Here is a 25,524-nt window from a genome sequence, read left to right on the forward strand (position 1 = left end):
ATCTGCTTTTTTGTCAAGCGGGTCCTTTAGTACGCCCGAGTCCTCTAATGGAAGGGACAATTTTTTTAAAGACCTGGCCATGGCGCCATCAATTTTAGGGATTTTTTCCCAAGATTCGGAGTCTTTCTCCTCAAAGGGGTACCTCCTCTTTGATGAAGAAGGTAAAGTACCCATTCTCTCAAGCCTTTTCCATTCTTTATCAATCAATGCTTTTATTTTTGCATTGACAGGGAATGTGCGTTTCCTTTTTTCCTCCAACCCACTGAACATGACATCTTCTAGTGACCTAGGCGTTTTTTCTTCCTTTAAGCCTATTGCAGCCCTGACAGCTTTAACTAGTCTCTCTACATCCTCAGTTGGGAAACATGGTTGACCCCCTGTGTCACTGTCCAAGGAGGATTCTGAGGACTGGGGAGAGGAGGAGGAGGTAGAGAGACAGGGATCTTTTACAACCTTCCTGTCCTAGAGAGGCCACCAAATCCGTAGGCACATTGGAGCTTCTTTTCCTAATTTTTTTTAGGGCTATTTTTAAGGAGTCTTTTTATTTCTGCCTGTATTATGGCTTTAACCCCTTAAGCCCCGAGGGTGGTTTGCACGTTAATGACCGGGCCAATTTTTACAATTCTGACCACTGTCCCTTTATGAGGCTATAACTCTGGAACGCTTTGACGGATCTTGGCGATTCTGACATTGTTTTCTCGTGACATATTGTACTTCATGTTAGTCATAAAATTTATTCGATATAACTTGCGTTTATTTGTGAAAAAAATGGAAATTTGGCGAAAATTTTGAAAATTTTGCAATTTTCCAACTTTGAATTTTTATGCCCTTAAATCACAGACATATGTCATGCAAAATACTTAATAAGTAACATTTCCCACATGTCTACTTTACATCAGTACAATTTTGGAACCAAAATTTTTTTTTGTGACGGAGTTATAAGGGTTAAAAGTTGACCAGCAATTTCTCATTTTTACAACACCATTTTTTTTTAGGGACCACATCTTATTTGAAGTCATTTTGAGGGGTCTATATGATAGAAAATACCCAAGTGTGACACCATTCTAAAAACTGCACCCCTCAAGGTGCTCAAAACCACATTCAAGAAGTTTATTAACCCTTCAGGTGTTTCACAGGAATTTTTGGAATGTTTAAATAAAAATGAACATTTAACTTTTTTTCACACAAAATTTATTTCAGCTCCAATTTGTTTTATTTTACCAAGGGTAACAGGAGAAAATGGACCCCCAAAGTTGTTGTACAATTTGTCCTGAGTACGCTGATACCCCATATGTGGGGGTAAACCACTGTTTGGGCGTATGGCAGAGCTCGGAAGGAAAGGAGCGCCATTTGACTTTTCAATGCAAAATTGACTGGAATTGAGATGGGACGCCATGTTGCGTTTGGAGAGCCCCTGATGTGCCTAAACACTGAAACCCCCTACAAGTGACACCATTTTGGAAAGTAGACCCCCTAAGGAACTTATCTTGATGTGTGGTGAGCACTTTGACCCACCAAGTGCTTCACAGAAGTTTATAATGCAGAGCCGTAAAAATAAAAAATCATATTTTTTCACAAAAATGATCTTTTCGCCCCCAATTTTTTATTTTCCCAAGGGTAAGAGAAGAAATTGGACCGCAAAAAATGTTGTGCAATTTGTCCTGAGTACGCTGATACCCCATATGTGGGGGTAAACCACTGTTTAGGCGTATGGCAGAGCTCGGAAGGAAAGGAGCGCCATTTGACTTTTCAATGCAAAATTGACTGGAATTGAGATGGGACGCCATGTTGCGTTTGGAGAGCCCCTGATGTGCCTAAACACTGAAACCCCCTACAAGTGACACCATTTTGGAAAGTAGACCCCCTAAGGAACTTATCTTGATGTGTGGTGAGCACTTTGACCCACCAAGTGCTTCACAGAAGTTTATAATGCAGAGCCGTAAAAATAAAAAATCATATTTTTTCACAAAAATGATCTTTTCGCCCCCAATTTTTTATTTTCCCAAGGGTAAGAGAAGAAATTGGACCCCAAAAAATGTTGTGCAATTTGTCCTGAGTACGCTGATACCCCATATATGGGTGTAAACCATTGTTTGGGCGCATGGCAGAGCTTGGAAGGGAAGGAGCGCCATTTGACTTTTCAATGCAAAATTGACTGGAATTGAGATGGGACGCCATGTTGCGTTTGGAGAGCCCCTGATGTGCCTAAACATTAAAACTCCCTACAAGTGACACCATTTTGGAAAGTAGACCCCCTAAGGAACTTATCTAGATGTGTGGTGAGCACTTTGATCCACCAAGTGCTTTACAGAAGTTTATAATGCAGAGCCGTAAAAATAAAAAATCATATTTTTTCACAAAAATGATCTTTTTGCCCCCAATTTTTTATTTTCTCAAGGGTAAGAGAAGAAATTGGACCACAAAAAATGTTGTGCAATTTGTCCTGAGTACGCTGATACCCCATATGTGGGTGTAAACCATTGTTTGGGCGCATGGCAGAGCTTGGAAGGGAAGGAGCGCCATTTGACTTTTCAATGCAAAATTGACTGGAATTGAGATGGGACGCCATGTTGCGTTTGGAGAGCCCCTGATGTGCCTAAACATTGAAACTCCCTACAAGTGACACCATTTTGGAAAGTAGACCCCCTAAGGAACTTATCTAGATGTGTGGTGAGCACTTTGACCCACCAAGTGCTTCACAGAAGTTTATAATGCAGAGCCGTAAAAATAAAAAATCATATTTTTTCACAAAAATGATCTTTTTGCCCCCAATTTTTTATTTTCCCAAGGGTAAGAGAAGAAATTGGACATCAAAAAATGTTGTGCAATTTGTCCTGAGTACGCTGATACCCCATATGTGGGTGTAAACCATTGTTTGGGCGCATGGCAGAGCTTGGAAGGGAAGGAGCGCCATTTGACTTTTCAATGCAAAATTGACTGGAATTGAGATGGGACGCCATGTTGCGTTTGGAGAGCCCCTGATGTGCCTAAACATTGAAACCCCCCACAATTGACATCATTTTGGAAAGTAGACCCCCTAAGGAACTTATCTAGATGTGTTTTGAGAGCTTTGAACCCCCAAGTGTTTCACTACAGATTATAACGCAGAGCCGTGAAAATAATTTTTTTTTTTTTCTCAAAAATGATTTTTTAGCCCCCAGCTTTGTATTTTTACAAGGGTAACAGAATAAATTGGACCCCAAAATTTGTTTTTCAATTTGTCCTGAGTACGCTGATACCCCATATGTGGGGGGGAACAACTGTTTGGGCGCATGACAGAGCTCGGAAGGGAAGGAGCGCCATTTGGAATGCAGACTTAAATGGATTGGTCAGCAGCCGTCACGTTGCATTTGCAGAGCCCCTGATGTACCCAAACAGTACAAACCCCCCACAAGTGACCCCATATTGGAAACTAGACCTCCCAAGGAACTTATCTAGATGTGTTTTGAGAACTTTGAACCCCCAAGTGTTTCACTAAAGTTTATAGCGCAAAGCCGTGAAAATAAAAATTCCTTTTTTTTTTTTCACAAAAATGATTTTTTAGCCCCCAGTTTTGTATTTTCACAAGGGTAACAGGATAAATTAGACCCCAAAAGTTGTTGTCCAATTTGTCCTGAGTACGCTGATACCCCATATGTGGGGGGGAACCACTGTTTGGGTGCATGACAGAGCTCGGAAGGGAAGGAGCGCCATTTGGAATGCAGCCTTAAATGGATTGGTCTGCAGGCGTCACGTTGCATTTGCAGAGCCCCTGATGTACCCAAACAGTACAAACCCCCCACAAGTGACCCCATATTGGAAACTAGACCTCCCAAGGAACTTATCTAGATGTGTTGTGAGAACTTTGAACCCCCAAGTGTTTCACTACAGTTTATAACGCAGAGCCGTGAAAATAAAACATCTTTTTTTTCCCACAAAAATGATTTTTAGCCCCCCAAATTTTTATTTTCCTAAGGATAACAAGAGAACTTGGACCCCAGAAGTTGTTGTTCAATTTGTCCCGAGTACGCTGATAACACATATGTTGGGGTAAACCCCTTTTTGGGCGCACGGGAGAGCTCGGAAGGGAAGGAGCACTGTTTTACTTTTTCAACGCAGAATTGGCTGGAATTGAGATTGGACGCCATGTCGCGCTTGGAGAGCCCCTGATGTGCCTGGACAGTGGAAACTCCCCAATTCTACCTGAAACCCTAACCCAAACACACCCCTAACCCTAATCCCAACGGTAACCCTAACCACACCCCTAGCCCTGACACACCCATAATTCTAGTCCCAACCCTAATCCAAACCGTAAATGTAATCCAAACCCTAACCCTAACTTTAGCCCCAACCCTAACTTTACCTCCAACCCTAGCCCTAACCCTAACCCTACCCCTAACCCTAACCCTAAACGTGACTGAAATATGTGGCACTGAAATACGTGGCACTGAAATACGTGGCACTTAAATACGTGGCACTGAAACACGTGGCACTGAAATACGTGATACGTGGCACTGAAATACGTGGCACTGAAATACGTGGCACTGAAATACGTGGTACTGAAATACGTGGCACTTAAATACGTGGCACTTAAATACGTGGCACTATGACTGTCAGAAAATGTTCATTAAACGGTTAGGGGTAGAGTTAGGGTTAGGGTTTGGATCCCTTTATCACAATGATGGTGGTGGGTGGCTTTTCAGTGTGTTTTCTGTTTTTTTCCAATAAAAACGCATGCGTTTTTAACGCAAACGCATGTGCTTAAAAACGCAAGAAAATACTGCAGGTTGTATTTCTGAAAATGAACGCATGCAGAAAAAAAACGCATGCGTTTGAAAACGCGACCAAACGCGTACAAAAAACGCATGCGTTTTCAATGTTAAATATAGGGAAAAAACGCATGCGTTTTTTTGTGCAAAAAACGCTGCAGACAAACGCAAGTGTGAAACCAGCGACGCTTTTTATAGCAAAAAAGTTTTTGCGTCTCCACATTTTGAGACCTATAATTTTTCCACATTTTGCTCCACAGAGTCATGTGAGGTCTTGTTTTTTGCGGGACGAGTTGACGTTTTTATTGGTAACATTTTCGGACATGTGACAGCTTTTGATCGCTTTTTATTCCGATTTTTGTGAGGCAGAATTACCAAAAACCTGCTATTCATGAATTTCTTTTGGGAGAGGCGTTTATACCGTTCCGCGTTTGGTAAAATTGATAAAGCGGTTTTATTCGACGGGTCAGTACGATTACAGCGATACCTCATTTATATCATTTTTTTATGTTTTGGCGCTTTTATATGATAAAAACTATTTTATAGAAAAAATAATTATTTTGGTATCGCTTTATTCTCAGGACTATAACTTTTTTATTTTTTTGCTGATGATGCTGTATGGCGGCTTGTTTTTTGCGGGACAAGATGACGTTTTCAGCGGTACCATGGATATTTATATCAGTCTTTTTGATCGCGTGTTATTCCACTTTTTGTTCGCCGGTATGGTAATAAAGCGTTGTTTTTTGCCTCGTTTTTTTTTTTTTTTTTCTTACGGTGTTTACTGAAGGGGTTAACTAGTGGGGCAGTTTTATAGGTTGGGTCGTTACGGACGCGGCGATACTAAATATGTGTACTTTTATTGTTTTGTTTTTTTTATTTAGATAAAGAAATGTATTTATGGGAATAATATATATATTTTTTTTATTATTTATTTAGGAATTTTTTTCTTTTTTTTTTACACATGTGGAAAATGTTTTTTTTTACTTTTTTACTTTGTCCCAGGGGGGGACATCACAGATCATTGATCTGGCAGTGTGCACAGCACTCTGCCAGATCTGCGATCTGCTGTGCAGGGCTGCAGGCTTACCAAGTGTCTGCACTGAGCAGACACTCGGTAAGCCACCTCCTTCCCTGCAGGACCCGGATGCCGCGGCCATCTTGGATCCGGGACCTGCAGCCAGGAAGGAGGTAGGAGACCCTCGCAGCAACGTGATCACATCGCGTTGCTCCGGGGGTCTCAGGGAAGCCCGCAGGGAGCCCCCTCCCTGCGCGATGCTTCCCTGCACCGCCGGCACATCGCGATCATGTTTGATCGCGGTGTGCCGGGGGTTAATGTGCCGGGGGCGGTCCGTGACCGCTCCTGGCACATAGTGCCGGATGTCAGCTGCGATAGGCAGCTGACACCCGGCCGCGATCGGCCGCGCTCCCCCCGTGAGCGCGGCCGATCGCGTATGACGTACTATCCCGTCACCCGGAATTAAGTCCCAGGTCACCTTGACGGGATAGTACGTCAAACGGGATTAAGGGGTTAAGACTAGTGGCGAAATTAGGGATTTCTTCCTGTATGGTCTTATTAATGCAGTTAGTGCAGAGATCCTTCTGCCACTGAACTGCAAGTGGGTCTTTGCAAAGGGCACATTCTCTGTTCTTTGATTTACCACTAGACTTCCTTGACCCCTAGTGATCAAGCAGAAAAAATGGACCCTGTTATCATAAGGGTGACATTCACGTAGATCACTCACCACCGCTGTGAGTCAAGGGTACCGGTTTCGGAGGCTGGTCAGATGCACATACAGCATCCCTTCTGGACGCCGAGGAGTCTTGCCGGACAGAACGACTGCTGCTCCTACCACGCGAGCGGCTACTTATCCTGGTATGCTGGTGGCTCGACAAGGCATCTGGCGAGGGCTCCTGCTGCTGCTGCTGTGACGGCAGCTGCTGTTCATGCTGCCCCACTTCCATGATGAAGTTCTGGGCATGAGTGCGTCTTCTGTGGTCATCCCCCATTTATGAGGGATCCACTGCACTCCCCGTCTCCTCCTATGCCCACTGGTTGCTCCTCTCCTCCTCTGCCACGCTGCCGAGATTGTTTTTGCTGGCCGATGTTTTCTTCATGGGCACCGGATCCAAGATGGATGGATGGCTACGCGGCACGCCCACTCCCAGCATGCCTTGCACGTGACGTCAGATGCACGACCCGGAAGTGACTGCCCCTCCTGGAGCTCCTGGACGCTGGCAGAGGGGGGAGGGCGGTGCGGCAGCCATGGAGGAACCCTGGACACCCGACCGTGCTGCACCGACGCCCGCTCGGATTCTGAAGCCCAGAGGACCCGCGGATGGCTCTTCCAGCACCCGAGGACCAGCGCACAGGCCCTGCCTGTTCTTCCACACCGGGACGGGAGTGGGTAAGTAGGACAAATCTTCTGCCGTGTTCAGCACAAGGGTCCTTGTCAGGACAGGAAACCAAACTGAAGCGACGGAGAGGTACTGCCCTTTTATTTTCAGTAGGGTTCCTGTCCTGACTGGGCGGATCCCCTCCCTCAGGTGTGCTGTCATGGGGGAAGGGGAAATGTTCATACATACAGTACAGGAACTCCATATATGTGATCACTATATAACAAGGGCTTTCCCTATGGCTGAGCCAACAATAAGGAGGATGTGCTGCCAGACATTTCACGTCATTCAATTGGCCAACTAGAGTAACTAAAAAAGTTATCTGGTTATTTTACCATTGTGTCAACTTACTTCTGCACCACAGAACTAAGCCGAGTGCAGATACTGATATACTTCATTGTTATGATCCTTAGTGGTTGAGGATCACGAATTACTCCAGCTAAGTAACAAACATAGGACAAGCTCTAGGGAGGTGGCAAACTGGACTGACCGCAAATCTGAACCTATCCAAACACACTAGAAGTAGCTGGTGAACGTGCCTAAAAAATTCCTAGACGTCTCGAGCCAGCCTGAGGAACTAACTACCCCTGGAGAGAAAGAAAGACATCTCTTGCCTCCAGAGAAATAATCCCCAAAGATATAGAAGCCCCCAACAAATAATAACGGTGAGGTAAGAGGAAGGCACATACACAGGGGTGAAAACAGATTCAGCAAATGAGGCCCACTAATACTAGATAGCAGAAAATAGTAAAGGGGTCTGTGCGGTCAGTAAAAAACCCTTACAAAATATCCACACTGAGATTCAAGAACCCCCGCACAAACTAACGGTGTGGGGGGAGAAACTCAGTCCCCTAGAGCAACCAGCAAGCGAGGAGATCACATCCTAGCAAGCTGGACAAGAAACATGATGAATGCTGCTAATCAAAAAATGAACGGACAAAAACTTAGCTTGTCTTGGAGAGGCTGGGAGCAAGGTAATCACAAGGAATCTGAAGAGCACTGAATACATTGATAGCAGGCAAGGAACTGAGTATCCAGGTGGGCTAAATAGGAAACCAACCAAGGATAACGAACCAGCTGATGAAGCAACCTGCAGAAGACAACACTACCCAGTACCGCTTGTGACCACTAGAGGGAGCCCAAAAATAGAGTTCACAACACTTCATATGTAAAAAAACAAAAACAAAACATGAGTCAAGTTAAATACCATTCTAAAATTACTCCCTATGATATAATTGAATATATTTTCTCCTCAACATTGTAATTGCAATACCAAGAAGAAAAAGTCATGTAATTACAGAAAATCACAGGATGGATCGACATGTTAACCCCTTAACAACCAGATGTATTTTTTGTTTTGCATTTTAATTTTTTGCTCCCCTTCTTCCCAGAGCCATAACTTTTTTATGGTGTCGTTCAACTCGTCCCACAAAATACAAGCCCTCACCTGGTCATATTGATGGAAAAATTAAAAAAATATGGCTCTGGGAAGAAGAGGAGCAAAAAACGAAACCGCAAAACCAAAAATACCTCCTGCCATGAAGGGGTTAATGGTTTTCTGAAGAATGTTCTGCCATGCTGAACGTACTTTGGTACGCAAATCATAAAGATCTGCTGCTGGCAGCTCCCTTTGCAACTGCCGACCAATGACGTCCAAGATGTGCTCGATGGGAGACGCTGCAGGCCATGGTAGCACATTCAGTGACAGAACAATGCTCAGCCTACCATTAATGACATCACAGATGTAAGATGTATTTCTGCTCCTGGTGAACATCCTTGATACTGGATAAATCGAAATGTTTTGAAATGTTTGCTTCTATTTTTTCGATTGCATATCATTAAACTGTGCATAGACCCTGTGATTTCCATAATTCCATGACTTTTCCTTCTTGGTGTTGCAATTTCAATGCTGAAGAGTGAATATTTTTACGAGTAGAGCATAACATGTCATTAAAGAAGCACTCCAACTAAGTTTTTTATGCTAAATATGTGTATATGTGCATGTAATGTGGTGTGTGTGGGTATGTAATTATACTCACCTACCGCTGTTGTTCTCTCTGGTGTCCAGTTTCGTTCTTCTCCCCTTCTTAGGCTACTTTCACATTTCCGTCTTTAGCCAAGCGTTGCAATGCGACGTTCTGTTGAAAAAACGCATCCTGCAAAGTTGCCCGCAGGATGCGGTTTTTCCCCATAGACTTGTATTACCAACGCATCGCGACGTATGGACACACGTTCCATATATTGTGCACTGGATGCGTCGGTTTTTGGCGGACCGTCATAGTGAAAAAACGTTCACGGGAACATTTTTTCGTACGTCGGGTCCTGCAATTTTAAGTGCGCAGGCGCGACCGGAACTCCACCCCCATAACCCTGGGACTTTACTATGGGCAGCGGACGCGTTGAAATACTGCGTCCGCTGCCCACGTTGCACAGAATTTTCACAACGTCTGTCGGTACGTCACGCTGACGCTTAGCGATGGCCGCGTACCGACGGAAATGTGAAAGAAGCCTTAGTGATATCACTGCTCTTCACTCTACGTTCTATATACGAGCCGGAAGTCTCTTTTACAGTGAAAGCCTATGGGGCCTTGTTCTGACGCTCCATAGTCTTACATTGTAAAAGTCACTCCCGGGTCGCACAGAATGCCACTTGACCTGGAGAATCTGAAGAGTGGTGATGTCACTGAGAAGAGGAGCAGAACGACGCTGGAGAGAGCGGCAGTAGGTGAGTATACTAATACACTCGAACTACACACCAGTCACACAGACACACATTTAATCTTTTAAAAAACTTAGTGGGAGTGCTTCTTTAACCTGAGGCTTTCAGGATCCATTCGTCTCTTATAGACAAATTGTTTGTAAAATATAACTGCCAGAGGGCAGAAGATAGGTACAGTAGATAATATACTTAGAAATTTGCTGCTGACACTTACCTTTTTGGGCTGTATTTTACAGATTTCTATGAAATGCTTTTCTACCTACTGGCTATCGATGTAAATACTTTTATGTCCAAAAATGACAAAAGTATTCTCGGAGTGATACCTTTATTGGCTAACCAGAAAAAAAATATATTTGCAAGCTTTCAGAGCACAGGGGCTCCTTCTTCAGGCAGGTTTACAAGTGAATTAATAAGACAAGAGCGCAACATTTAAGAGATATTACAACAAGACACTTGTGGATGAGGTGGGAGGGGTGATGCCTCCTACAGATAAGTCAAGGAAATCAAATTAGGGTTTTTGAAATGGAGAGGAATGGGACTCTACTGTTACCTGGAGTCTGTCTTGTGGAGGTGTGAATTGTGTGCATGTACTGTATGTAGTAAGTCAGATATCCAGGTGCTAAATTGAGTCCTATTGTCAAAGAATTGAACATCCTTATCCGTTTGTTTTCCAAAATTCTTCTCTCTCTGTCCTGCTTAAAATGACCTTTTTAGCATTAAGACTTTTAAATCTGTCACAGTGTCCGGGTCCAAAGAAAAGTTTTCCCACAAATGCGTCCAGTTCTTTCCTGATTGTATCGGTGTAGATTCATCCTAGTTTGTAGTTTCTGCATGGTTTTCCCAATATAGGTTTCTCCAGGGCTCCTTGTACATTGTATCATGGACACCACATTGGAGGATGGACAGGAGAAGAAATCCATGATCTTATAGTCCTGATTTGCGTGTGGTATGAGGACTGTATTTATTGGTAATATGTTGGTACAGGTTTTGCATTTTTTATTGCTACATGGGAATGTGCCCGTCACTAATGGTGATGAGAGGACACTTCTGACAAGGAGATTCCTTAAGATAGGGGGCTGTTTATAGGAGAGAAGTGATAGTTCTGGGAATATTTCTTTCAGTTTGTGTTTTCTGTGGAATATGCGATGGAGATCAGCACCAATTTTCCTTAGGATGCTCATGTGTGTGTTGTATGTAACCACAAGAGGCACCCTGTTGTTATCCTCTCTCAGTCTGTAATCCAAGAGGATTCTTTGGATCCTTCCATACCAAAACCAGGTCGGATCACAAGTGCACAACCAGCATGCAGCAGACGCCAATTATAAAGGCGGGGGCAGCACAGATGCAAACTACTGATGAAAGCACCCACTCACAAACCTACCAATTTATGGAAGCGGTGGCTGCCTAGTAAAAAAAAAGCACACAAATGAGGCTTGAATAGAGCGCCAGTCACAAAGGTACGTGTGATACACAGTGTCCGGCTTACAGCCTATTAATGACGCCCATAATATTATGTCAGTTGGGCTGCCAAGCACTATATGAGAGCACCCCACAAAGACAAACACCCTGTTCACTATATTCAAGCCTCATTTGTGTGCATTTTTTAGGGTTGGGCTAGGGTTATGGTTGGGATTATGGATAGGGTTAGGGTTGTGTTAGGGTTAGGTTTGTGGCTAGGGTTACGGCTAAGGTTGGGATTAGGGTTAGGGGTGTGTTGGGGTTAGGGTTGGAGTTAGAATTGGGGGGTTCCACTGTTTAGGTACATCAAGGGGTTTCCAATTGCAACATGGCTCCCTCCCTTCTGAGCCCTGCCATGCACCCAAGCAGTGGCTTTTCCCCACATATGGGGTATCGGCGTACTCAAGAAAAATTGCACAACAAATTTGGGGTCAATTTACTACTGATACCCTTGGGAAAATAAAAGAAATTGGTTCCAAAGTAATTTTTTTGTGAAAAAGTAAAATGTTCATTTTTACCTTTCACATTGCTTTAGTTCTTGTGAAGCAACTGAAGGGTTAACAAACTTCTTGAACGTGGTTTTGCGCACCTTGAGGGGTGCAGTTTTTAGAATGGTGTCACTTTTGGGTATTTTCTGTTATATTGACCCCTCAAACTCACTTCAAACGTGAGGTGGTCACTAAAAAGAAATGGTTTTGTAAATTTTGTTGGAAAAATGAGAAATCGCTGGTCAAATTTTAACCCTTATAACATCCTAGCAAAAAAAAATATGTTTCCAAAATTGTGTTGATGTAAAGTAGACATGTGGGAAATGTTATTTATTAACTATTTTGTATGACTCCACTGTCTAATTTAAGTGTACAAAAATTAAAAGTTTGAAAATTGCAAAATTTTTAAATTTTTTGCCAAATTTCCATTTTTTTCATGAATAAACGCACGTTATATAGAAGAAATTTTACCATTAACATGAAGTACAATATGTCACAAAAAAAACATTCTCAGAGTCAGTGGGATACGTTGAAGCGTTCCAGAGCTATAACCTCAAAGTGACAGTGGTCAGAATTTTAAAAATTGGCTTGGTCATTAAGTGCCAAACTGGCTCTGTCACTAAGAGGTTAATAGAGCAAGATGACAGACTCCTCCTCTAGTTTAGCCATAAATAGGTTAGCATATTGTGAGGATATTTTGCTTCCCATAGTGCTGCCCATACATTGTTGGTATAAATTGTTTCCAAAAGAGAAATAATTTTGATGGAGCACAAACCTGATAAATTGCAGTGTTGGTTCTATGGAAAGATTGTTTTTTGAAGGACATATTTGCATACCACAATCCCATCATGATGAGAAATGTTGTAGTAGAGAGACTCTACATCCATGGTGGCTAGTATTGTGTCCTGTATCCGTGGTGTCCTGGATATAGCTGGGTGTGCGCCTCACTGAGGGTTTCAGAATGTTCTCCACCCAGCCTGAGATATTCTCAGTTAATGTCCCAATACCATAAATGATTGGTCTCCCAGGATTACCTTCTTTATGTATTTTACCTAGTGGCTAAAAAGTCTACATAGCTCCTGGAATTCTGCAATTGACCCCTATGATTTACAGTCCTCGATTTCTGCTATTAACATTGAATAAAAATAGAGTCCAATAACAGTGATTTCTGTCAGCTTTTGTTGATTACTTTTCAGTTCTTCTTAACCCCTTCATGACCGGAGGTATTTTCATTTTTGCATTTTCGTTTTGTTGCTCCCCTTCTTCCCAGAGCCATAACTTTTTTATTTTTCAGTCAAAATGGCCATGTGAGGGCTTGCTTTTTTTGCGAGACAAGTTGTACTTTTGAAAGAAACCATTGGTTTTAACATATCATGTATAGGAAAACAGGAGAAAAATTCCAAGTGCAGTGAAATTGCAAAAAAGTGCAAATCCACAGTAGTTTTGTTTGTTTGTTTTGACCATGTTCATTAAATGTTAAAACTGACCTGCCAATATGATTCTCCAGGTCATTATGAGTTCATAGACACCAAACATGTCTAGGTTCTTTTTTGTTTAAGTGGTAAAAAAAAATCCAAACTTTGGTAAAAAAAAAAAAAAAAAAAAAGGCGCCATTTTCTGAGCACTGTAGCATCTCTATTTCTCGTGATCTTGAGCTGGGTGAGGGCTCATTTTCTGTGCACTGAGCTGGCATTTTTATTGATATCATTTTGGTGTAGACACGATCTTTTGATCATCCGTTATTGCATTTTATTGCAATTTGAGCGGCGACCAAAAGAAACGTAATTCTGAAGTTTTTTATTTTTTATCGCTACGCCATTTAGCGATTGAGTTAATTCTTTTTTTATATTGATTAGGCGATTCTGAACGCGGCGATACCAAATATGTGTATATTTGATTTATTTTATTGTTTTATTTTGAATGGGGTGAAAGGGGGGTGATTTGAACTTTTATATTTTTTAATTTTTTTTATATTTAAAAAATAACATTTTTTTTTACTTTTTGCATGCTTCAATAGTCTTCATGGGAGACTAGAAGCTGCAGTACTTTGATCGGCTCTGCTACATACAGGTGATGATCAGATCACCTGTATGTAGCAGAAATGCTCACTTGCTATAAGCGCCGACCACTGCCGGTGACCTGCAATCACGTGGCAGGGTCAACGATGGGTGACATTTCCAGTGCACTTCCGTAAAGCGCGAGTTAAATGCCGCTGTCAGAGATTGACAGCGGCATTTAACAGGATAACAGCCGCGGGTGGATTGCGATCCCACCCGCCACTGTTAGAGGCACATGTCAGCTGTTCAAAACATCAAATTTCTATTACGCCCAACATCGGAAAGAGGTTAAATAATGGATACACATGAATTGAAAATAATTATAATGCACTCTACAATGATGGGTGACTTGGTCCAGGTATTGACGATGTGCACCATGTAATAAAGCCAATATTATATTACCTAAATATAGAGAGCTCAGTGGATTTATATAGGCTGACTGTGCTAGAAGGTGGAACATTGGACTGAGCCTACATACCCACATAGCAGTAATACTGCAGAGCTTCCATCCAGATTTGAGGTGACAAAATATATTGCATAATGCAGTAGCAACAAAACGGCTGAGACAATATCTACACAGAAATTGACATGAAGTGAAAATTTTAAATATTCAGGATGCTAATTTTTTGGGGGGATTCTAACAGCATTCTTCCTCGTTTGCAATGCATAGTGTGAAATCTTTAACAAAATCTGCATACAAAAACATTCAAAATTTCCAGTGAAACATATTTTATCATCCTGTGCAGACATATCCTAATAGATTCTGCTTTGTGAACAATATATTATTCTACATCTATAAGGGAACATATCATGACTATACAGGTATTTCTACATATGAATACATTAAACATTCATCACAAGGCCTATTAAAACCTAGAGTCTGTGTTTCTGAGATTTAATCGTTCGAAAAGATCTTCACTGCATGATCCATTCAGAAGATTCATGAAGGAATCACTTATATCTCTGTTGAACACAGCATCAAAGTTTCCACATTCATAACCCACATTTCCTCCTTGAAATCCACCCATCAAGTCTTGAATTCTTTTAAGGTCCTCTGTAATTTCTTTGCTCAGAGATTCATACCGTGACTCTAGATCAGCGTACCTTACAGCAACATTTCCTACATTGGATTCTACAAAGCGAATGTCTTGATTAAGGTTTTTCTTCATGGATTCCACTTTACGACTCTCATATCGGAGTTGGGAGAGGCTGTGCCTCACATTCTCATTCTCTTCTTTATACCAAGCCTCCTTTTCATTGTAGATAGATATCAGAGCTTCTACATCTTCTTGTAGAGAATCATAGTTTGTAGCCAAAGAGCTGAATTTTTGTTCCGCACTAGTCAAGTCTTCCACTACTTGTGCAAATCGCTCACAATTAACATATGTATTGTTGGGAGGCATGCTGGAATGAGACTTCATGGTATATTCCTTTAATCTCTTAGCCTTCAGTTTTCGCATGGCTGTTCTTTTGGTATCATGAATTTTGTTCTCTTCTTTGGACTGATGTGTCTTTAGGTAAAAAGGAGACATTAATACAAGAACATGTCTATAACTGTTGCTCAAAACTGGGTAGAACAAGCTCATGCCAGGTAAGGGATCCACAGACCATTTCAAGGTAAAATATTGGACAACACATCAGACCATGCTTTTCACTCTTGGTCAGTCAACAGTCCACTTCTTTTGATCAGTGTGTAAGAAAGTGAGGCTTCCACATACATAAAATTCAGCACAGCAAAACAGGGATCCAATGAAATTAGTATCAGTCTGTTAATAGAGTTCATCAGTAGTATTTTTGATCAAACTGCAGCTAAACCACCTAAATATGCTAGATATTGAATTCTCCAGTTCCATGAGATTACTTTATACATAGGTGCCATACATAATTACAAAACTGAATATCGAAGATCCATCAAATACAGTGCACCTATGAGGATAATTTTATTTTCCTTCTTAAATATATGTATTTTTGGGCTAAAAATATTTCTTTGCAATTTTTGGTTTTGTTTCGTTAAATGTTTTTCGTAAAGAAAAAAAAAATCTGAATCCTAGCTAGACACTGGTTGGCAAAAATTGCTCCGTCAGTTGAGTTTTGTGAGCTGTTTAAAAACCACCATTCTGATGGAAAAAAAGATATATATCAAAAGGGGTGCCAATAAGAAATTTAGTAAACAGTTGAGGGCATGGATTAAATGTCCAGCGGTGGTGTCAGAAGTACTGGCAAGAGTTGTCACATTTAACTTAATTCTTTAAAAGGGACCTTATATTTCAGATATGAAATTCCAAGCCATGAGCCTGACCATCTTTGAAATTCCATCTTTTAAATTGCAGATTTTTAATTGCTATAAATTAGACTAGAATTGGACTGGAATTGACTGGAAGGTAAAGGAATAGAAAACCTCTATAATGTTTCGGTTTCTTTTAACATTCACCCCCATACTACTTTATTTCTTCCTATATCCTGTAATCCCTCCACCCAGTAAGGAACTAGTTATTTCTTCCTCCATCCTCCCCAGCCACCTCACCTCCTCCACAGAACTATTCCTCAACATACAATCCTTTCTCTCCAGGCACACACGGCCACATCATGACCTATCCTGCTCACACCTTCTAACGCTCGGTCTGCTGCTCCTCATTGCTGGCGACATATCCCCAAATCCTGGCCCTCCTCATCACATCCCCACACTAATTTCTAATCCCCTGCCACGGTCCTCTACACGTCTTCGCAACCACAGTAACCTCATACCCATTCATCCAGCCCCCACTCCCCCAATTTCCCTATCTGGAGCACTATGGAACGCACGCTCTGTCTGCAATAAACTGTCATTTATCCACGACCTCTTTATCAATAACAAACTCTCCTTCCTCGGCATCACTGAAACCTGGCTCACCCCTTCTGACTCAGCCTCTTCAGCCGCGCTTTCCTATGGTGGATTCCACCTCTCTCACACCCCTCGCCCCAGCAGCAAGCATGGCGGAGGAGTTGGTTTAATCCTGTCAGATAACTGCTCCTTCACCCCAATCCCACTTCCACCCTCTGTTACCCTCCCTTCCTTTGAGGTGCACTCCGTGCGCATCTACTCCCCCTCCAACCTCCAACTGGCTGTCATCTACCGTCCCCCAGGGCCAGCCACCACCTTCTTTGACCACTTCACCACCTGGCTACTCCATTTCCTCGCCGCTGACATCCCCACTATCATCATGGGCGACTTCAACATCCCCATTGACACTTCCCTCTCAGCTGCCACTAAACTTCTATCTTTCACTTCCTCCTTTGACCTTGCCCAATGGTCTTCTACAGCCACTCACAAAGATGGTCACACACTGGACCTCATCTTCACCCACCTCTGCTCCCTATCTAACCTCTCTAACTCACCTCTTCCTCTTTCTGACCACAACCTACTCACATTTTCTTCCCTCTCCACTCCTTGTCTACAATCCCCACCCCACAAACTTTCACACCCTCGCAGAAATCTTAAACACCTTGATCTACACTCACTCTCTGAATCCCTCCTCCCTCTCACAGACATAAGCTCCCTACACCATGCGGATGACGCTGCCGCTCTATATAACACCACAATAGCTGCAGCTTTGGAATCTCTTGCCCCTCTCACACATACCAAAGCTCGCAAAATCAACAGACAGTCCTGGCACACCCGCCTGACCAAAGAACTGAGGCGAGCTTCCAGGGCTGCTGAGTGCAGATGGAAAGGATCCCACTCCAACAAGCACTTCATCACATTCAAACAGTCCCTCACTACTTTCAAGACCACACTCGCCACAGCAAAACAAACCTACTTCTCATCTCTCATATCCTCCCTGTCTCACAACCCCAAACAGTTATTCAACACCTTCAATTCTCTCCTCCGCCCCCCAGCACCTCCTCCCTCCCCACTCATCTCAGCTGAAGACTTTGCCTCATTCTTCAAGCAGAAGATTGAGAACATCAGAGACAGTTTTAGTAAACAACCCCCAGAACTCTTCCTCCCGACTTCCCAGCCCTCCACAACCAACTTCTCCACCATTACAGAAGACAGACTCTCCACTCTACTCTCAAGATCACATCTCACCACCTGTGCACTTGACCCGATCCCATCCTACTTCATCCCAAACCTCGCCACAGTCTTCATCCCAACCCTAACCCTTCTCTTCAACCTATCACTAACAACTGGTGTTTTCCCCTCAAGCTTTAAACATGCCTCAATCACACCTATCCTCAAAAAGCCCTCTCTTGACCCATTCTCTGAATCTAGCTATCGCCCTATATCACTTCTCCCCTATGCCTCAAAACTACTGGAACAACATGTCCATCTTGAACTGTCCTCCCATCTCTCTTCCTGCTCCCTCTTCGACCGCTTTCAATCAGGCTTCCGGTCACACCACTCCACTGAAACTGCCCTAACTAAGGTCACCAATGACCTATTAACCGCCAAGAGCAAGCGGCACTACTCTATCCTTCTCCTCCTGGACCTGTCCTCTGCCTTTGACACAGTGGACCATTGCCTGTTGCTGCGGACCCTCTCATCCCTTGGCATCACAGACTTGGCCCTATCCTGGATCTTGTCATACCTAACTGACCGGACATTCAGCGTCTCCCACTCACACACCACCTCCTCACCTCACCCCCTATCTGTTGGAGTCTCGCAAGGTTCAGTTCTAGGGCCCCTGCTCTTCTCCATTTACACCTTTGGCCTGGGACAGCTCATAGAATCTCATGGCTTTCAGTATCATCTCTATGCTGACGACACACAGATCTACATCTCTGGACCAGATAACACCACCCTACTAACCAGAATCCCTCAATGTCTATCTGCTATTTCATCCTTTTTATCCGCTAGATTTCTAAAACTTAACATGGACAAAACAGAATTCATCATCTTTCCCCCATCTCACATGACCTCCCTAACGAACCTATCCATTACAGTAAACGGCTGCCCACTCTCCCCAGTCCCACAAGCCCGCTGTCTTGGGGTAATCCTTGACACTGATCTCTCCTTCAAACCACATATCCAAACCCTTTCCACTTCCTGCCGCCTCCAACTCAAAAATATTTCACGGATCCGTACATTCCTAAACCAAGAATCTGCAAAAACCCTAGTCCATGCCCTCATCATCTCCCGCCTCGACTATTGTAACCTCCTGCTCTGTGGCCTCCCCTCTTACACTCTCGCACCCCTCCAATCTATTCTAAACTCTGCTGCCCGACTAATCCACCTGTCCCCCCGCTATTCCCCGGCCTCTCCCCTCTGTCAATCCCTGCACTGGCTCCCCATTACCCAGAGACTCCAGTACAAAAGCCTAACCATGACATACAAAGCCATCCACAAACTGTCTCCTCCATACATCTGTGACCTCGTCTCTCGGTACTTACCTACACGCAACCTCCGATCCTCACAAGATCTCCTTCTCTACTCACCTGTTATCTCCTCTTCCCACAATCGCATACAAGATTTCTCTCGCGCATCCCCCCTACTCTGGAACTCTCTACCACAACACATCAGACTCTTGCCTACCATCGAAACCTTCAAAAAGAACCTGAAGACCCACCTCTTCCAACAAGCCTACAACCTGCAGTAACCACCGATTGACCAAACCGCTGCACGACCAGCTCTACCCTCACCTACTGTATCCTCACCCATCCCTTGTAGATTGTGAGCCCTCGCGGGCAGGGTCCTCTCTCCTCCTGTACCAGTTGTGACTTGTATTGTTCAAGATTATTGTACTTGTTTTTATTATGTATACCCCTCCTCACATGTAAAGCGCCATGGAATAAATGGCGCTATAATAAATAATAATAATAATAATAATAATAATAATAATATGAAACACCTTACTGTATGGCTCTCATGTTTAAATTGTTGTCTAGATATTGTACCTGTATAATATTAAAATCTGAGTTCAGGAAGGGGAGAAGGAAGTTTGGGAGAGTAGGGAGATGGGAAGGGGAAGATTGGGCATTGTATTCTTGTCATAAACAATGATTGAAACAAAATTGTACTCATTTTCTTGGGATTGTATAATATGATTAATTGTATCAACCATCTTGTAAGATGTAAAAGTTGGCTCAATGAAAATGTTTTTGATTAAAAAAAAATGAGATTCCATAAGAGAGCTCATTCTTTAAAGACAGACAGAAGAGTGTGAAACGCGTTATGTCTTTTTCTGAGCTCCTCTCAGCTGATCTATGACTACAGACCACATGAGAGAACAGTTAATAGGCGAACAAAGAGCTTGTACTAGCCAAAGAATGCAAGCATTTTTCATGAAAACTAATTGCAAAAATGATTTTTAGGCCAAAATACCTGCATTAACATAAAAAAGATCTTAATGGTGGACAACCCCTATCTTATATGCAACACATCACTCTCATGCAAGGATAATAAGATTGTTGTACTCACGGTTATCCATGGATGTGAAAGAGCTTCCTGGATAGTAAGACGCTTCCTGAAAAAATATAAATACAGATTGTGAATGAAAACATGAAGGTGTGAACCCATAAATTTCAATGGGTGTTTGAGGGATTAAAAATAATTATTTTTGAAAATTGATTACAAATAATAAAAGAAGCCATATTTATTTTCCCCATTTTCAGTGATCAGAGAAGACTAAATGATTGCCAGAATAAGTTCTGCTGGGAATTACTGAGAGTGAGAACCTTTCCCTTCACTTTTCCTTTTAATTTCCTTTCCCTTTCCTTTTCTTCTCCTTTCCTTCCATGAAGAAGGGTCGATACTGTGACATCTTTTAATATGTGATGTAATTCAATATGTCTCACTGCATTGTTGAGTATCTGTGGTGGTCTCTATGCCCTTTTATGCAACAACCATAACATCAAATAGATAAAGGTGAAGTCCTATATGTTTCGCTATATTGGCTGAATAGGTGACATATGGTATATGAAGAGATCTATATGTCCATAATACATCAGATATTCGTGCTTTGCTCCAATTATGATTTGCTTCTTCCATAAATGGGAAGAGAATACATACAACCTAGGAATGAATGTGAGGAAAACACTTTAACCCAATACAAATTGCCAATTAGCTGGATAATTATATTTTTCCTTGTTCATTTTTGTGGTACATCTTCCCATTCCTCTTCAAGGCTTTTAAGGAGAAAATAATTGTCTCCATGAGGCATATATTTAATGTGGGTTTTCTAATAATAAATAGTATTGAGTGCTAAATAGCTATTTTCCCCCCTAAGGCTTTACGCGGCCCCCACCAATGATGAGTGATGATAGATAGCGCACATTTGGTATTGGCTCACTCTTTTTTTTAAGTCCGAAGATATCGTATAAATCAGACTAAAATTAAAACCTAACTCTTAGAAAATCATGTGCATTCTCACAATTCGGAGGTCACTTCACTAAAACTTTACATGAACATGCTTTGTCAGCATTTACTTGTCACCTTGTGTCCTTCACAAGCAGCTTCCTGATAAAGCCTTTAGCCAAATCACTGGTGTGACTGAAGAATTCCTCATCAAACTCGTAGTTAACGGCCGTAATGTTGGAAAGAGTCTCCTGTTTGTTCTCTCCCAAGAATGGCGATGCTCCACTTAACCTGAATAATAGAAAGAGTACACTGAAAATAAACAGTAATGGACAGCAACTAATGGTGTGTAATGGACCAAACTGTTCTGTTTATTCTTTCATTCTATTTCTCTTTCTTTCTTTCCTTTTCTCTTTCTTTCTTTCTTTTTTTCTCTTTCTATTTCTCTCTTTCTTTCTATTCCTCTTTCTTTCTTTCTTTCTTTCTTTCTTTCTTTCTTTCTTAGCAGCTTGCACCTGTTCACTCAAGCTTTATTCTGTTTGGAGATGCTGGACAGTTTTTTTGTACAATACTGTTGGGGTGACTGTCTCCATATTTGACTGAGCACTTCTCGCCTCAGCCTGAGATTGTTTTACATTAGTACTAGATCCTACCTGCCCTTTATATTGTTAGACTTTTAGCCCGGGAGAGGCATGCTTGATAAATATTAGGTTTAGGGTCCCATCAAAGAAAGTTACCCCTTGTCGTTACTGATGGGCTTTCAAGAGTTATCTAATTATTTGCTAAGTTCCTTAATTTTATAAGTATATTCTAGGTAGCACTAATGCAGTCTGGATTTCATATATTCAATGTTTTCATACACCTCAGTGCCTACAGAGTGCTGCGGTATATTTTGGTTCTAAATAGCCACAAAAAAATATAAAATGATACTGGACTCTTGGCTCATGTGGCAACATTCCGGTTCAAAATATTGCTTTCTGGTCCATGATCCACTGGGGCTCACAACATACAAAGTTACAAAGGCAGCTCTATCTATCTATCTATCTATCTATCTATCTATCTATCTATCTATCAAGATGCAACTGAGCAGCACCAAAAATAACAGGTGCAAACCCTCCTGGACAAATATCTAAAGGCTCAGATCCATCGGTGCTGATGGAAGGGCATGGTGGAGTCAGATGCTCCTGTAGGTGCATGCCTCTTCGTTAATCACAAGCATCTGATAAGCGTATACCTCTGTGTGTCTCACCAGAAATCTTACACCAGTCTCTAACTAGAGTAAGATTTCTAGCCTAAGGGACCACAGCTCATCATGAATTAGATGAGCCATGGCACTATGCCCAGCTCCACCTATGGCTGGGAGAAACTGGCAGAAAACTCCAGAAGTCTCAAAATTTTTGAGCAACTCCAAGTTGAGCCAAAATTTTGCTACTTTTCAAAGCAATATTTGCCAAAATTTTGGCAAAATTGCTTTGATGAATTGGGGCTATATTGTCCAACGCAATATAAAAAAAAGGGAGGCAGCACTCCAACAAACTATTCATATGGTGGATCTCGCAAACTTTTTTTTTATTTATTGGAATAGGTTTGCTATATACCTTGGAGGTTGAGCGCCCCTGAAACGCTACTACTTGTACTGCTTCAAATTTGCATATTTAGCTCTCTGTCTATCTACAACTATCTACATTTACTTTTTATTGTAACATGTACGGGAGTATAAAGTTCAAGTCCTGACAGCCAGTCTCTGTATTTATATGGTTGTAACTTTCGATAGAGGAAAACTTCTTGTCTAAGTTTCTTTAGGCTAAATGACAGTTCTCTTATTTTATCAGGAAGCAGTACAGTAATAATCCATGTAAAGCGAAAGCATTTGAGGTTTGCGTTCTAAATGGACTTTGCTATGTCGACATGAATAAGCCACTTCTGTGTATCAAAAATAAGATCTAAAGAAAGTTCTGAGTCACATAATGCAATTTTACTGGATGTGAGGTATCTGTGAGCGTCTCAACCCCCAATGTTGTAATTACCCAGTAAGGTGACCTATCATCACTATAATGGATGGATCAGCAGGCTGGGTGGTCCTCACAGTGTGATACAGATAACTCCAGGCTATCGTTCCTACCAGCTGCTTGCGATAGTTGCCGATCTGCCGCTAACTTGACATTGGGGGACCTTCCATCAGGTGCTATCATAAACCAGGCAGTCCAGGATACTCCGATTTGCAGTGTCAGGAAACAGAATTTTCGTATATTGTCTCTTGTTTCCTGTCTGCCAATAAGTTAATGGGCTGAGGCTGCCTGCTAGATGTCACTGACACCAAAGGGTGACACTTGCCCTCAGCTAAGAATGTGTCAGCACTGGTGTAACAATCAAGCCTTAGTCAGACGTGGCTTTCCTTCTGATCTCCTGTGCTATAAAATGTAGTCACCAATTCTTCAATATTTGGTCAGTAATACTGCATATGTCTAGAAATTATTAGTACGTAACTCGAAATACTCACAATATGTATGTGATCACACCAATGCTCCTGAAACAGAGAAACGTTACCCTTAGTATTAAAAGCCAAGGCTCGTTTGGTGTTATCTGATATATTTCATTATGTAGAGTAAACCTACCACATATCTACAGCCAGGCCAAGCGGTTCATAGTTCACGATTTCAGGAGCTGAAATGGAAATGAACAAAATGAAAAGAGCAATTGATTGTAGAAAGCGAGAAACGTCCTGTCCTACATGGCAGAAGGAAGCACTTAGGACATATTTACATTCTACCTTCCCAAACCTGGCACATTGAGTGACTGTCTCTCTTGTTTGCTTGTCCGATTTTTTTTAATAAATGTCTTTATCTGTAACATTGCAGGTTATGACTCAAAAAATCAATTTTTTTTCAAACATGGTCGCTTTGCAAAAAATATTGCAAATATTGAAATATTTTAATATGGGATCCAAATGGCTGACATGTACCCCAGCCTCTTAACTTATAAAAGATTAATGAAGTGGCAGAACACCTCATTATGTCGCCATAGATAAAGAATTGGCCATGTTCACATAGCATAACAGAAATCTTTTCTTTACATGTTTTTTCTTTATTTCCATTCCCACTTTGCGGTAAAATATTATTTTGATTACAGACATTCAGGGTGAATCTGTCAGCATATGCCATAAGTACCTGATAGGCACGAATCTCATCTTTGGGACATGTATGCATAGCTCTCTCCAATTCTTTATGGGGAAGCCGTAAAAATGGCAGATTTTCATGTATAAAACAGGTAGTCAAGTATAGTATCTTCTAGACCATTCATGAAATCAGTGAACGCTGAACTTTGCGTCAATCACATTTCTAGAAGGCAGACATTTGCTCTTTCTGGAAACTTACAGGGGTATTTTTAAGTTTGGAAGTTATCCTTTACCCATGGGATAGAGGATAACTTTATTATTATCATTATTACTAACTTTCCAATTGCTAGGGGTCAAACTACTGGAACTCCGTCAATATCGAGGATGGAGACTATTGTGAAAGGAGTGACGATTGATCATGCATTCCGCTGCTCCATTCATTCTTAATAGGACAGCTGGAGTTATCTAAGCGCAACCCTCGACTGGTCTCTGGCGCTCCCAAAAAAATAAATGGAGCACCAGCACAGATGATCAACCACAGTTCCATTTACACAGGTCTCTTCTTGGGATCGGTGAGGATCCTTGCAGTTGAACACCTAGCAGTTGGGAAGATATCCCATATCCAACATACAGTATATGGGATAACTTCCAAATTTAAAAATACCCCTTTAAGCACATGCTGTAATAAAGTGAACAGGATTTTGTTTGAAAAAACTTAAATACAATAAATACAATCTAAATGAATGAAGAAAATAAACATATATTACTCATTGTACAAACCTACAAATTCTGGTGTGCCAAAAATATTCTTAAATTCTACCCCATCTTCAATTTTATGTGCCAAGCCGAAGTCGATAAGCTTTATATGGGGTACAGCAATTGTTTTATCCAACAGCATAATGTTTTCTGGCTGAATAAGAACATAAGGATACAAGAATCAGGTTAGCCATACTCCTTAGTTAGTCGTCAGCTAATCACTATTCCTCCTGGACACCCATACATATGTGCACTGGGTTTGGCAGAGTGTTCTCACAAAGAAGAGGGGAGTAAACCAATGGTCATACATGTCTGGTGTTAGCTTATCAAGCCAAAAATGAAAGGATCTTCCTGATTGGGGGTCAGCGGCATTGCCACACACAGGTAGACCGATGTGGCAATGTTTTTAGAATAAAGCAGACATGTTTTTCTAACTCTGGACAAACCCTTTATTGTTTCTCTTTCTTTGGTAAAATAATGTACGGTATACAACTACTGCATTATGCAAACATGACA

At 41.8% G+C, this 25,524-nt stretch overlaps 1 protein-coding gene across 2 annotated transcripts in view; it reads right to left on the reverse strand.

Annotated features, from left to right (window-relative positions):
- Positions 1–14,611: 14,611 nt before the first annotated feature.
- Positions 14,612–25,524, reverse strand: part of DAPK2 (death associated protein kinase 2) — a 104,473-nt gene continuing 93,560 nt past the window's right edge. For both annotated transcript variants that reach the window (XM_077264206.1, XM_077264207.1), the window contains exons 5-10: positions 25,033–25,162; positions 23,753–23,801; positions 23,638–23,664; positions 21,276–21,428; positions 20,262–20,307; positions 14,612–15,375 (exon numbers count right to left, since the gene is read on the reverse strand). In XM_077264206.1, the coding sequence (XP_077120321.1) occupies positions 14,731–15,375; positions 20,262–20,307; positions 21,276–21,428; positions 23,638–23,664; positions 23,753–23,801; positions 25,033–25,162 (1,050 nt within the window). In that variant the 3' untranslated portion in view covers positions 14,612–14,730. The remainder of the gene's footprint in view (positions 15,376–20,261; positions 20,308–21,275; positions 21,429–23,637; positions 23,665–23,752; positions 23,802–25,032; positions 25,163–25,524) is intronic.

Source organism: Ranitomeya variabilis, chromosome 5 (genome assembly GCF_051348905.1).
Source record: "Ranitomeya variabilis isolate aRanVar5 chromosome 5, aRanVar5.hap1, whole genome shotgun sequence".
Taxonomy (NCBI): domain Eukaryota; kingdom Metazoa; phylum Chordata; class Amphibia; order Anura; family Dendrobatidae; genus Ranitomeya; species Ranitomeya variabilis.